This window comes from Bos taurus, chromosome 7 (genome assembly GCF_002263795.3).
Source record: "Bos taurus isolate L1 Dominette 01449 registration number 42190680 breed Hereford chromosome 7, ARS-UCD2.0, whole genome shotgun sequence".
Taxonomy (NCBI): Eukaryota; Metazoa; Chordata; class Mammalia; order Artiodactyla; family Bovidae; genus Bos; species Bos taurus.
The window spans coordinates 96,062,669-96,075,136 of record NC_037334.1 but is presented as its reverse complement, the minus strand read 5'-3'; the positions used below and the strand labels follow the sequence as shown (position 1 = coordinate 96,075,136).

Below are 12,468 nucleotides of genomic sequence, written 5' to 3'. Positions count from 1 at the left end.
ATTGCCGAAGAAGGCTTGGTCAGACTTTAAAAGGTCCAGGATCTTTTGTGAACTGGAAGCCTGGGTTTGAACCCTACCTCCATCTTACTGGCTTTGTGATCTTGTCAAGGTTACTTAACCTCTCTGACCCCAGGTTTCCTCAAGTATAAAGGAATAATAATTATAAGGTTGTGACAGATAACATAAGATAATTACACAGCACATTTAGCAAGAACCTGCTATGCTTAATACTCATAAAGATAATTTGAATTATTTTCTGAAGAAATGAAAAAACTATATTTCTACTCATAATATGTGCAAAAATCAAATATTATTTATAAACATTTAGAATAATGATTAATATTTTTGGACTCTTACTATTAGATGCCAGTAAGAATAATAACACAAATGTCTTTATTAGGTCTTAAATCATCAATCCTTATTAAGAAATGTTATGCCTGTTGCTTTGTACCTCCCCCACCTGCCCAGAAATGATACTTTGTTCCATTTTCAGTGACATATTTGACATGTCTGTTTTCCCTACAAGTCCCACCCCCCACTAGTGATACATCTGTAAAGTAGGTGTCTTTTCATGTCCAGGAAATGACTGACCTTGGGGACCAGGGCTTTTTCATCAGCCTGAGTTCTGGAGAGCTGACTGCTCCCAAGGCTTGTTGCTTTTTTCTGAAAAAAAAAAAAAAGAAAATATTAGCTTCGATGGGGGAAGATACCTTAACAGTGTGGTCAACCGCAAATTTTTCTGTCAATACAAGTATCTTTTCAAGCAAAATTCAGACTAATATACTCAATGCTAAGCACACAAAAAGTGAAACAAGTTTTTAATTTGTTATATCTTAGCCTGAAGACTATATAAATATTAAAAAGAAAGAGTGCATTGAGTAAATTGCAATTGTTCAATAGTCAATGGTTTTGGAAAACTGCCGAACTCCTCACATGGCCAGGTGCCATTTTCCACTGCCATGCATTCCCAGAACAGCATCACTCACTGGGACAGGGTGCGTTCTTTCTCTCTTACCCTGAGCGCTGCAGAGCAGGCGTTAGCACAGGCTGCAGAGGGTGACTCAGCAGCAAGGATGCAATCCTATGTCTAAGAAACTTATCTTAGGGAAATAATAGTACAAGAGCAAAAGCCTTTTTTTTTTCACAGATATTCATCACGGTATTCTGACTTCAAAAAGCAAAACACAATATAGGTAATAATGAATGTTTATTGAGTCCTTTATTACCTATACTGTTTTTTGCTTTTTGAAGTTAGAATACAATGATGCATAATAATAAATTATTTGAGTTCTTGGGCTTCCCTGATAGCTCAGTTGGTAAAGAATCTGCCTACAATGCAGGAGACCCCAGTTCGATGCCTGGGTCAGGAAGATCCGCTGGAGAAGGGATAGGCTACCCACTTCAGTATTCTTGGGCTTCCCTTGTGGCTCAGCCAGTAAAGAATCCGAATGCAATGTGGGAGACCTAGGTTCGATTCCTGGGCTGGAAGATCCCCTGGAGAAGGGAAAGGCTACCCACTCCATAAGGGCTTCCCTGATAGCTCAGTTGGTAAAGAATCTGCCTGCAATGCAGGAGAACCCAGTTTGATTCCTGGGCTGGGAAGATCCCTGGAGAAGGGAAAGGCTACCCACTCCAGTATTCTGGCCTGGAGATCCCATGGACTGTATAGTCCATGGGGTCTCAAAGAGTCAGACACAACTGAGCGACTTTCACTTCATTTTCACTGCACATTGAGTTCTTACTCAATGTGTATCAGGTAATTGTTCCATCAGAATAACTAAATTATAGATAATAATAAAATAATGCTCTAATAATACAATATATTACAGTACTATTGTAAGTGCTCTAAGCATCATCATGTGTAACGTGTATAACATCATATAACATGATAAATATGTAACATGTATCATGTATAACAAGTTAGTTAATCTTAAAATTACACAATATAAGGCTGTTACTATTGTTATCCCCATTTTATGGGTAAGGAGATGGAGGAATGGGGTGAGTATATAACTTGGCCGTGGTCACAGCTTGTAAAAAGCAAAATGTCTATTTCAGACCTTATTCTCTCACCTACCTACACTGCCTCCCACATAAGAGGTCATGCTATGAACAGCTACAGGATGAAATGTCATGTGGTTGTTTAAAGATCATGTTTAGAAGAACACTGCATTAAATGAAAATACTTAACTTATATTTTACATAAAGAAAAGCCACATTATAAAGTAACATGCATAGTATGATCTCTGAAGTTTATGTGGGGTTATTTTCTGATCGTGGGGTTAAGAGTTCTTTTTTTTTTTTATTTTCTTATATAACTACTTGGAGAAGGCAATGGCACCCCACTCCAGTTCTCTTGACGGGAAAACTCCATGGACAGAGGAGCCTGGTGGGCTGCAGTCCATGGGGTTGCTAAGAGTCAGACATGACTGAGTGACTTCACTTTCACTTTTTACTTTCATGCATTGGAGAAGGAAATGGCAACCCACTCCAGTGTTCTTGCCTGGAGAATCCCAGTGACAGGGGAGCCTGGTGGGCTGCCGTCTATGGGGTCGCACAGAGTTGGACACGACTGAAGCGACTTAGCAGCGGCAGTGGCATATAACTACTTAAGTGACAAATGGATAATAAACAAGGGGGGAAGATAAAATATACAGTTGCTTTCTCCACAAGGACTTGATATCTTGTATCTTTTACTTATGAATTTTACTTATGTATTTCAGAGAAGCAAGCATATAAAGTTTATAATGCAACATGGCGAGATTATGATCCAGTATCTATAAAACATGAAGCATGTACTATAAGCATTGAATACATAGGAGGGGTTATCATGCCGATTAGGTGATATATAACACTGTAAAGAGTTACATTTCCACTTACACACAACTTTGGACACTTTTTGAAAAATATATAATTGAGAAGAATTTGGTTGAATTCTTTAACATTTAGAAGATATTCAGCAAAATTTATATTGCTTAATTTTGTGAAACTGTCTGCCACAATTTGAGCTGAAGTTTGAGCTGAAGCCTTGTTTCCCTTCAGGGCAAATACTGTCTTAGCAAGTAGAAAAGATGAAACTCAGCTTGCTGTCCTCAAAGTCCAATGGTCATGTGTCCACTGGTTGGCCATTCTCAGAGCCCTGCAGGGTGCCCACTGAATCAACAGGGTGGACACGTTTTAATGGGTGTCTGAGGGTCTTCAGAGGCCTCTGCAGGGGCCCCAGACTCCAAAGTATCAACTGTAAACTAAGTAGTCTCTCCCAAGCATTCATGCACTACCATCAACCAGAGGAAGAAAAAAATCCTAGATAAATGTGATAGAATTAAAGAGGGCTTCCCTGGTGGCTCAGATGGTAAAGAATCTGCCTGCAATGCAGGAGACCTGGGTTTGATCCCTGGGTGGAGACGATCCCCTGGAGAAGAGAATGGCTACCAAATTCCAATATTTTTGCCTGGAGAATACCATGGACAGAGGAGCCAAGCAGCTTCTGATAATCATAGTGCATAACATGGATTCCGTGTAAGGGGTTGGATATAAGAAAGGAAGACAAGCATATAGCATTGGGGTTATTCATTATACTTGCATTTTCCATTTCAACCTCCTCATTTCCAGTGAGGAGACTGAAGCCTGGCAAAGTCCAATCACTGTCCACTGCTCCAGCTATTAACTTGTGGTCCCAGCTGTAATCAGGGAAGGTCACGTTGCAATCCTGCACTAACTGCAGCTTCAATTCTCACATCAGAATGCACATACCAGACCCAGACTTATCTGTAAATGAATTCTACTTCACCCGTTAGCTAAGATTTGCCCACAAAAATTAAAAACTTTTGGCTGAGTTACAAAACCATTAAGTTAAAAATAACTTGATACACATGCCTTTTTTTTTAATATAAATTTAACATACATAATGATTTTTATTTTACCTGTGTATAAACTTAACGTTTACTTTAAAAGGTAATTTTAAAATTATTATTAAATTCAGTATCTTTTAACTCAACTGAGGATGGGTATCTCAGCTTTCCTGTGGGTATGACCTTGCTTTGTTCTTTGAGACAACTGAATTATCTAGTTTACAAAGGACCAATTTAGTTTAGCTGAAACAGGAGTAGAATTTGTAAAAAATGATCTTCCATTATGTAATATTTATAGAGCTCTTAACAATGTCAGGCACTTGAAACACAGCACAAAAGCTTAGATATGCACACATATACCACAGCACAAACCCCTTATTCTCAGATTTGTATTGTTACACATTGTTTTCACTGTGAACCACACATACATGACGTGGTTCTCTCTTCAGCTGTATTTGACTTCATGCATCCCTTTACTCCGGGCTTCCCTTGTAGCTCATTTGGTAAAGAATCTGTCTGCAATGCAGGAGACCCAGGTTCGATTCCTGGGTCAGGAAGACCCCTCTGGAGAAGGAAACAGCAACCCACTCCAGTATTCTTGCCTGGAGAAGCCCACGGACAGAGGAGCCTGGCGGGCTACAGTCCATGGGGTCGCAAGTGTTGGATACAACTTAGCGACTAAACCACCCATCACCACCATCCCTTTACTCACTGGACATTTACTGAACCCTGGCTAGAAGCCTGGTCCTCCTCTAGGCAGTGGTGATATAATGACCAATTGAACAAAACAGGTCTTACTCCTGTACTGCTTACATTCCAGTAAGAGGACTTGGACTCTAAATAAGTCAATAAAAATCAAGATGGTTTCAGAGAGTGAAGAGTGTTGTAAAGATAATAAAACAGGGTCATGTAACAGAGAGTAACTGGCTAAGGGTTCCTTAGACAGGATAGACAAAGAAGTGACATTTGACTGAGATCTGGTATAAATAAATCAAGCATAAAGTGCGGCACGGGGGAAGGGAGGCACTCGAGGTGGATAGGGCGGCACGGATAAGGGTCCTGGGCTGGGTTTAGCTAGCTGGAGGAACAGAGGGAAGTTGCTGCCGCTGAAGCAACGTGGGCACCAGCAAGCATGGAACAAGGTGATACAGGATGCTGAACCAAGATGCTGAGTCCGAAGCGGTGGGTTCATGACAGACCCACAGTCAGGTGGGCTGGGACCACCAGTTTCTTGCAGGCCTTGGCTGGCTTCCTGCCTTCTCTGGGTACCTACCATCTAGTCCTTGGGAGTCTTTCTTGTCTCCACGGGAAAAGTTCTCAAAGTCCCTTGGCTTCACGTCAGCGTGAACTTAACTTGTGCAGTCTTCCTCATCCTCACCCCCTCTCTCCCCCCAACCATGAGCATCAGTCCTTAGAAATCGCAGTCTGGCCTGGACACATTTCTCACCCAGCTAGGTCTGCACATTCACAGCTCTGACAGGGCTGGGTCTACCCCTGGATAGAATGGAATTCATTTACTCACAGTAAGGGAAAACTCGCAACAAGCTCACTCCTGTAGGATTCTGTCTTTGTCTTCACACACAGACACGCTCTGGTCTCTACACGATTAAGCTGTTACGTGAGAACACCGGTACCAGGACAATTCAAAGTTTGAGTTCAACTAATTTTTCTTCGAGGCCACTGAACAGATTCTCCCTTGCCATTCAACCGCATTCCTTCTAACATTTACGAGCACGTCTCTGTTTTACTTAAGTTTTATAGAAAGGAAATGGTCAGGAACAGTCTGCCCCTCGTCTAAGGCTGAGTCACCCTTCCTGGCAGGCCAGCCTGTCATAGGGCCTCAGTCTTAAAAACAGTTGACAGAAGTGTCACCATCCATGCCAGATCTGCCTCTACTGGACTCTGACTCCAGGTCATCAGGTCCGGTCCATTTATAGGGAATTTGTGTGATTTTTTCCTGCTCAGGTGCAGACTCCTGAGAAGACATAGACCCTGTTTCCATGGACCATGAATCCACACCTTCTGCTAGAAGCTGCCTCTCCCATCTCGAAAGAAGTTCAGAGTCTGCCGGCCAGGAGATCCATAAAACGGCACCTCGTCTTGAGCAGACAAGATGGATAAAGAACGCACAGATTACATCCATCCTGTCCGCTGTTGCAGGAGGACATGAAAGGAATTAACGGCATGCATTTCTTGGATGTCTGTTGTGGTTCATAACAAAAGTTTTTATTGAATGAATCAGAACTCAAGTCTCAAAATAAGAATTCAAGTTTTCAAAGTAACAATGAAATTCCGAGAGCCAGGCAAAGCTGCTGTGTCACTATCTTCTAAAATCTCAGGAAAGGCCCCTTAAGTGAGGCCTCATGCCAGCCTGAGACCTGATGGCTCTACACAGAAAAGTGCCAAATCCTCTAGAATAATGGTCCTGCTCTTTGATACATGTGGCAGGAAAATCCTGGCTGCAACCAAATGCCAACTATGAGACCTCGGTCAAGTTTATGAGCACTATTAAACACTCACTTTCTCACCTGAGCAATGAAAATAATCCTATTTGTATCTCAGAGAGAGACTGAGAGGACTGTATGAAATGAAGTGTGGCCTGAAGTCTGTGGCTCACAGGTTAGAAATTGCTGCTCTGGGGGAGAGAGAGGCCCAAGGCCTTGAACCAGTGGCACTGGGACAGACTCATCAACCCAGGGCAACCCCTGTGCATCTAATTTTAACTCATAATGGGTCTTAGTGGCTGCTGAGAATTTTTTTGGAGCTTTGTTATCTATATAATACATGTGCTTAGTCACTCAGTCATGTCCGACTCTTTGCAACCCCATAGACTGCAGCCCTCCAGGCTCCTCTGTCCATGGAGATTCTCCAGGCAAGAATACTGGAGTGGGTTACCATGCTCTCCTTCAAGGGATCTTCCAAACCCAGGGATTGAACTCAGGTCTCCCACATCATAGGCGGATTTTCTATCACCTGAGCCACCAGGGAAGCCCATTTATATAATAGAAGAATAGTTTTTTCATTGAAAAGAAAGTGATTTTTTTTTTTTTTAAGGACTGGTCATGATTCTATTACCTGGAAAAAATTTGATCCTTTTGAGGTTTGCTTTTAAGCTTTGTTAGGTTGAACAAGAGCAGCCTTCAGAGCAGAACTAATTTTTTTCAATACAGTGAGTACTGTACCCAGTGATTCTGACTGGTGAGAACATGTCCTGTGACTGGTCTTACAGGAACTCTGGAGATGATATGAAATTATATATACAGTGCATCTAAGCCCACACTCAGAGATACTGTGATTACTCAATAACTGCTGTGCACGGTAAGTCACTTCAGTCATGTCTGACTCTTTGTGACCCCATGGACTAGCCCACCAGGCCCCTCTGGCCATGGGATTCTCCAGGCCAAGAATACTGAAGCGGGTTGCCATGCCCTCCTCCAGGGCATCTTCCCGACCCAGGGACTGAACTCATGTCTCTTAAGTCTCCTGCATTGTAGGCTGGTTCTTTACCACTAGCGCCGCCTGGGGAGCCCGATAACTGCTAGCTGAGGGGAACCTGGGATCACTTCCGGGGTCAATGCTGAAAGGCTTCCGTGATGAGTGTGGCCTTCCAGAGCCAGAGCAGCAGGTCCTGGTGCTCGTGCGTCAGCTGTGACAGATGCCGGCCCCTCTGGACCTCGCTCCCCTAGGCCTCACACGGTGTGTGAGTGTGTGTGTGGGAGGGTGATCCAGCGTCATCAAGATCCGCAGGAATAAACATGACCTCAGTGTTTCTGGGAGTGGCAAGCCTCCTTCTGAGGTACTACAGGGTGTCAGGACAGGATATGGGATAGGCGATTTCAACAGCCTTTGTGGCACATTTCAATATTAGTAAAATACCTGCAGAACACTCAAGCGCATTGCTAAATGAACAAAGAAGCAAGTCAGTGACCAGGCGTATAAATGAGAAAACTGTCACAACTCAAATCCCTTCACAGTAAAAGAAGGAACTTCGGTTTGTAAGCTGGGCCACAGCCTCCTGGCAAACACAGGTTTGTTTCCCTTTTACACTGATGACAGTCTTATGTAAGTAAATTGAGATTAAAAAGGAAGGAGTGTTTCTGCCTTAAATAACTAAAGAAAACCCTAGACCACTATATGCTACAGCGGTTTCCAGATGCTGGACACCAGTCAGCAAGGACGGGGTCCCCCAGAGAGGGAAAACAAACCAGGGATGCCCTGTGATTGCCACCGTCTACTGCCCGCGGAGCTTCCAGCTGTTGGATTATGCGGTGGCTGTCTGTCTGTCTGGGCTGAGGAGATGAAGTTGGGAGTTCAAAGGTCAAGGGAAGGGCACCAGAGAGGGGAGGTGCAAAAGTTAGCTCCAGAGATGTGCATGTGAAGAGAGCCTGAATGTGGGGAAAGAAGACCCAGAAGGAAGAAGCAGAGACAATATCAAAGGGTTTCCCGGGAGCCAGGACCAGGATGTGTTGCCAGCAGTCAGAACCACTGGGTAGGGAATGAAGAAGAAAAAGGCTCCTCCTCTAAAAGCTGCTCTGGTCCAGCCAAACAAAGGTTAAAAGCAAACCCCAAAGTGTCAAAGTGATCAAAGTGTCTCCAGTAACTTAACTATGTTCCAAAACCAAGCTCCAGAAAACTTAAAGCAACAGTAACAAAAAGCACTTGCACAATATAAAAATCACATCTGTTTGTTATCTAATAAAAAATTACAAGGCATGCCTAGAAGCAGAAAAATGCAACTTTGGGCTTTTCCATACACAGGAAAACTATAACGTGCAAGAAGCATAGTATCTTGATTGCAGGGCTGGCTACGTGAATCTACAGGTAATAAAATGGCATAGAATATATATAAGTTTCCTAGTCTTGATATCATATTATAGTTGTAGACCACGTAACCAGTGGGGAAACGAGGTGAACGGTATGTCGCACCAGCTGTATTATCTTTGCAACTTTCTGGCAATCTATAATTATTTCAAAATAAAAAGCTTTCTAAAAGTATGTTTAGGAGAAAAATAGCAAATATCTTAATAAAACTACCCAGGGACTTCCCTAGCGATTCAGTGGTTAAGACCCTGCACTTCCATTGCAGGGGACATGGGTTCCATTCCTGGTCAGAGAACTAAGATTTCACACGGCCAAAAAAAAAAAAAAGTATGAGATGAAAAACACACTGCAATTAAAAACTGATGAGACACTGCAGAAGAAAAGATTAGTGAACTTGGAGACATGGCAATAGAAATAACCCAAAATGAAACAGAGAGTGAAGGGCTAGAGGACAGACAACAGAGCATCGCTGAGTTGTGGGGCAATCCCATGCCGCTAATACATGCACAGCCACAGCCTCCAAAGAATAGAGAGATGAGGAGACAAAACAAAATACTTGAAGAAATAATGGTCAAACATTTCCAAACTGCATGAAAATATAAACTCACAAGAAGCTCAACAAATACCTATTAAGAGTGATGAGTTGAGTATGAAGGAGCAAGCTGGGTTTTAGACTCCCATCCCCCAAAGATTCAAGAGATAATGGAGTCAACCCATGGGTGAGAGCTTTTCCTCTGCCCCAGCTAAGTCATGGTGCCATCCACCGCTGTGAAGGTGTCACAGAGTTCCAGTGATTCTCCTCTCCACCCCAAAGGTAAGAAGGGAGCTTGTCTACCTTTCCACCAAAGTAACAGCCCTCAAGAGGAAGCAGACTAGGGATTCTTCAGCTTGCAACACTCTCTTAAGTAACAGATCGGATGCTACATTTGATGGAATTTGTGAGCACACAATTACCCAAAAACTTTTGTATTAAATGAACACGCAAAGGTTTAACTTGGTAGCTGGTGTGCCTGTGTGCTCAGTTGCTAAGTCGTGTCTGACTCTTTACAACCCCATAGAATGTAGCTCACCAGGCTCCTCTGTCTGTGAGATTTCCCAAGCAAGAATACTGGAGTGGGTTACCATTTCCTTCTCCAGGGCATCTTCCTGATCCAGGGATCAAACGTGCACCTCCTACATTGGCAGGCAGTTTTTTTTTTTTTAATCACTGAGCCACCAGGGAAGCTCCTTGGTAGCTGGAATACTCAAATAATTGCTTAAGCTATTTTAAAAATCCTGTATGTTGAATGGTCTGCAACACATTATCTGATTATCCTTAAAAGCAAAACAAATATTCATCCTCTGAATGTCAATTTAAGTGTTTGAAACTACTGGAAGTTAATCAGATTCATATCTGATAAATATGGGAAGGCTATCAAAATGAAAAATCGTGATTTTAATGAAAAAAATATCGAAGGGGGATATGAAACAGTTTCGTGAACTGAATGCAAAAGTGAAATTAGTTTCAGAATTATTTGAACAATGGACATCGTAATTACATAAGTTTTCAAGTTACTACTGAATTTTGTTTTATTGATTTTAAGTCACCATTTGCTTTCCTATTGCATACTGATGCATCTTAAAATCAATATAAAGCTTTGGTCAGAGATTAGTTGATAGTCATCTTTCTTTCTTTCTTAGCATTTTCTAATCAGTGCATTTTTAGATCAGTGGTGTCTTAGGCTTGATGAAATGTAGTATTTTTCAGCATAAGGACTCTCATTAAAATGTTTTGCCATATTTGTTGACAAGTCAGTTCCTTTAGTTAAGTCATCCCATAAAATGAAAAGCAAATATTGTGTTTCCACATGAAAACACATGATTTATTGGAAAATAGTATCTAGAAAAAGATTCTTTCCAAGGAGACAGATTCCCCAATACTAGCAATTATAAGGCTGTGACTTTTATTCACAAATGTTCTTTTACACCATGGTTGTAAGTAGTCTACGGACAAATACAAGTTGCTTTCACTACAGAAACACGTATAAATGGTGCTACCCCAAATGCAGTTCAGTAAATAGGCTATGTTAGTCCCTGAGAAACACTGCTTAATAGGTCACAATGATAAGCCCTAAGATCAACTCATAACCTATTACACAGAAATTCACTCACTGAATGAATCATCCCGTCCACAGCAGTCTTAGTAACGCACGTTATGGTGGCCAGCATGGAGTTGTTTCCCGATTCCTCAGCGCCATGCATGGTCTCCAGGCAGAAGGCCTGGGGGTGGTCTAGCTCAGGTCTCTCTATCCGAGGTGGCCGCACTGACAGGGGGTTGGGAGGATGCTTTCTTCTCCCACTCCACTTGTGCTGGGACTCAGTTTCCCTGGGGCCCCACTTCCTGTCCACCAGGAGGGCGCAGCTGTCCTTACACTCCCTTACATTTTAGAGCCAAGGGAATGGAATGATTTAACCTGGCTTAAAGATCTTTTGAGTAAAAAGAGGGCATGAGGAAGAAAGACGGCAATGAAGAGTCAGAGAAGTGAGTTACAAAAACTGACAACAGCCTTAAGAAAGTCTATGGAGTTGGCATTAGGTAGACTTTTTTAAATAGATAACTTTATAAACAGTTTTGGATACTAGTTAAGAGTATGCTGCTGCTGCTAAGTCGCTTCAGTCGTGTCCGACTCTGTGCGACCCCATAGACGGCAGCCCACCATGCCCCCCCATCCCTGGGATTCTCCAGGCAAGAACACTGGAGTGGGTTGCCATTTCCTTCTCCAATGCATGAAATGAAAAGTGAAAGTGAAGTCGCTCAGTTGTGTCCGACCCTCAGCGACCCCATGGACTGCAGCCCACCAGGCTCCTCCGTCCATGGGATTTTCCAGGCAAGAGTACTGGAGTGGGGTGCCATTGCCTTCTCCGAGTTAAGAGTATAGACTCTGGAAAATGAGTTCCATCCTGGGGTCCACTATTATATAACTGTGTGACCTTGGACAGGTTATTTAATCAAGTTGTGCCTCGATTTTCTCATTAGGAGAATGGGGGTTGTTGTAAGGTGTGTGTGTGTAACCCCTACATATGTTCAATATCAAATGATCACTAGTTCTTTACTACCTTTATCAAATCTATAAAGATAGTGTTTACATAATTTGCTTTCTCTCTTATTAAACTACTTCTCACCGAGATGTTAATAATTAATATATTATCCTTCCTACAAATATCTACAATTTAAAAGAGGATGCACAGGAAGGCAATCCTTACTTCAGAGGTTAAGGAAGTTGCTACTGGTGGAATTTCAGACATCAACACTAATCCAACTGGGAAAATATTAGATGATAACTCCTAAACATAGCTACTCAATAAGATTCCTCCCCCTGTCCCAGGTAGGGATGGTGTGTATCTCTGAACCTATGTAAGTTGTATGTCACTTTTTAAAAAATTCTTTTATTCATATACATGTGTCATTTTCAGAGAAAACAATCAGTTTTCATTGGATTTCAAAAGGAACATAAACTAAAAATAATTAACAATCCTCGCTCTCCATGCAGCCTTAGTGCTTAAATCCTGATTCTCTGTCCGTATATAATAAGTGCCCTTCTAGCCAAACACATGTGTGTACACACACACTCACACACACACACACACACACACACACACACACACTCACACACACACACACACAAAGGGTGGCAGCAGCAGCTTTACTCTGGAAACATCTCTTGAAGGTTCCAAAGGAAAAAGGCACATAAAACATTTCTCCCTTTAAGGTCTAAGCAGATAGATTCACAGATTTAGCTTTGATCATTGTTACAAC

General features: G+C 42.2%; 1 protein-coding gene across 10 annotated transcripts in view; it reads right to left on the bottom strand.

Annotated features, from left to right (window-relative positions):
- The window catches only part of CAST (calpastatin), a 132,609-nt gene that overhangs the window by 92,022 nt on the left and 28,119 nt on the right, over positions 1-12,468 (bottom strand). For all 10 annotated transcript variants that reach the window (XM_005209749.4, XM_010807617.2, XM_005209750.4 and 7 more), the window contains 1 exon segment: positions 592-663. In XM_005209749.4, the coding sequence (XP_005209806.1) occupies positions 592-663 (72 nt within the window).